General features: G+C 63.9%; 1 protein-coding gene across 1 annotated transcript; it reads right to left on the bottom strand.

Annotated features, from left to right (window-relative positions):
• On the bottom strand, positions 1-2,041 carry IL17RC (interleukin 17 receptor C; the record flags this gene model as incomplete). Its single annotated transcript, XM_010726931.3, has 12 exons — positions 1-132; positions 205-300; positions 369-426; positions 504-587; positions 645-815; positions 892-942; positions 1,014-1,198; positions 1,305-1,359; positions 1,491-1,550; positions 1,647-1,786; positions 1,890-1,934; positions 2,023-2,041. Coding segments are annotated over 12 exons (1,011 nt in total), but the record flags the coding sequence as incomplete, so codon positions are not given.
• Between the last annotated feature and the right edge of the window lie 4 nt (positions 2,042-2,045).

The following is a 2,045-nucleotide window of genomic DNA, read 5'->3' as shown; positions in this document are numbered from 1 at the left end:
GGCTGTGGGACAGCATCAGTGGCATCCCCCGAGAGCCCCAGGGGGGTGGCCCCGTAGGGGACCCAGCCCCACAGAGTGATCCCCACTACTCACCCTTGGAACCACGCCCAGTGCGCAGAGACTTGAGCCAAACTGCGGGGAGCAGAGAGGGTGACACAGTGCTTAGCACGCAGTTTTGGCCACGTGCAGCCCCACTGTGCTCACCCTTCACGTCCTCCTTCTTCAGCAACAGCAGCAGCAGGATGCAGGCGGTGCACACCAGCACCCCCAGCCAGGCCAGTGCCCAGCGGGCACGCATGTCTGTGGGGCATAGTGTCACTATCTATCCCATGCCCCTGGCACCCACAGCATGCCTTTCTTTTACTCACACTTGTGCATGGGACAAGCCCACAGTGTGACCCCGCTGCCGTTTTCAGGACGCCAGAGCTGTGGGCACAAGGACACATCACACACCGTCACGTGCCAGCCCATCAGTGCCCGCCAGATGCTGCCCATGCACTGACCTGCATACACTGCCCTGATGCCACGTCCTCCTGCAGCTGCTGTTCCAGCAGCCCCGGGCGGCCGGTTTCCTGCAGGGGATACAGCTGAGCCAGAGGCATGGTGGCAGTACCCCCACACATGGGGACCAGTAGGACCCTTACCATGGCAGTGAAGCTGGCGAGCGGCGTGCAGTTGCCCCGCTGCAGGGCACAAAGTGATGTGTTCCCTCCAGGCTCCATCAACAGAATGTCGTCTGCATGGCCAGGCAGCACTCTAGGGTGCTCACAGTCCCGCAGGCATTGTGTCAGCCGGACCCTCCCGCTGCTCCTCACCTGCAGGAGAGAACTGATTGGAGAAGATGGCCGTGGGGTAGCTGTGGGGCAGCCATGGGGCAAGGGTGCCTACTACCTGCACACAGAGATTGGGGTGTGGCTGCAGCGCTTGGAACTCCTGTGGTCCCTGCAGGCAGAGAGCAGCCCATCAGTGCCATGCATCCCTTTGGCGTGTCCTGGCCCCATGGGGATGCTCACCTGCCCGGTGACAGGCTGCTGCAGGCCAGGCAGGGCTTGGCACGGCACGGCAGGTGCCGGGCTCCAGCAGGGCACCAGCTCAGCTAGGAGGTCGCAGGGTGCAGAGACAGAGCAGGTGAATGTCTGCCCCACATCATGCAGCACCAGCTGGGTCTGCACCCACAGTCGTTCCCACGCCGCTGCATCTGCATGGGGAGAGGGGTCACTGTGGGGTCCCCGGGGGTCTTGGTGCATCATAGCATCTGCCCATGTCCCAGTATCCTTATGGATGTCCCACCCCAGTGTGAGTACCATGGGAGAAAGGACACAGGGTGGCCCGTAGCGGGTCCTGGATCTCTGGCCAGACCTGTGGGTGGAGAAGAAAGAAAGAAAAATGATTTGGGGTGCCCATGTTGTTCACACCCAGCTGGCCCCACTGGGGTGGTGACACCTTTCCACCTCCCTCTGTGTCCCTGCAGCACCCAGCCCAGCTCCTACCTGCAGGCAAAGGCAGGGGAGCACCTCCTCCAGTGGCACACTGTAGTTCATGGGCCCACTCTGTGACCAAGAGCGAGATGTGGGTCACCCCACAGCACACCACCCCACAGTGGGGTGACTGTAGCAGTGTTGGGATAGAAAGGGGCAGGCACTCACCGCCGTCACTGCGCGTCCCGACCCGCCGGCGCCATGGCTGTGGTTGTGGTAGAGCCGCAGGGTGTAGTTGAGCTCCACTGTGGCCACCTGCACCTCCACCAGCACCGCCGTCAGCCCCGGGGACACCTGCAGCCTGGGCACTGCATGCGGGCGGCTCAGGGCACCCTGTGCCAGGTACCCCAATGCCTCCCACACCAACAGCACGGCCAGCCGGGAGCCCAGCACGGAGCCACCGGCACCTACCTTGGCACTGCGGGATGGCGGCTCGGGCAGCGGGCCACGAGCAGTCTGTAGGAATAGCAAATAGGGTGAGGGGGTGAGGAGGGCATGAGGGGGCGAGGAGGGCGTGGGGCGGCGCAGCAGGGCCGGGACTCACCTGGCAGCCGCCGCCTCTGGCTC

The sequence above is a fragment of the Meleagris gallopavo genome, unplaced genomic scaffold (assembly GCF_000146605.3).
Source record: "Meleagris gallopavo isolate NT-WF06-2002-E0010 breed Aviagen turkey brand Nicholas breeding stock unplaced genomic scaffold, Turkey_5.1 ChrUn_random_7180001862761, whole genome shotgun sequence".
Lineage (NCBI taxonomy): Eukaryota > Metazoa > Chordata > Aves > Galliformes > Phasianidae > Meleagris > Meleagris gallopavo.
Note: the sequence above shows the minus strand (reverse complement) of the source record. Positions and strands in the feature narration are given on the sequence as shown.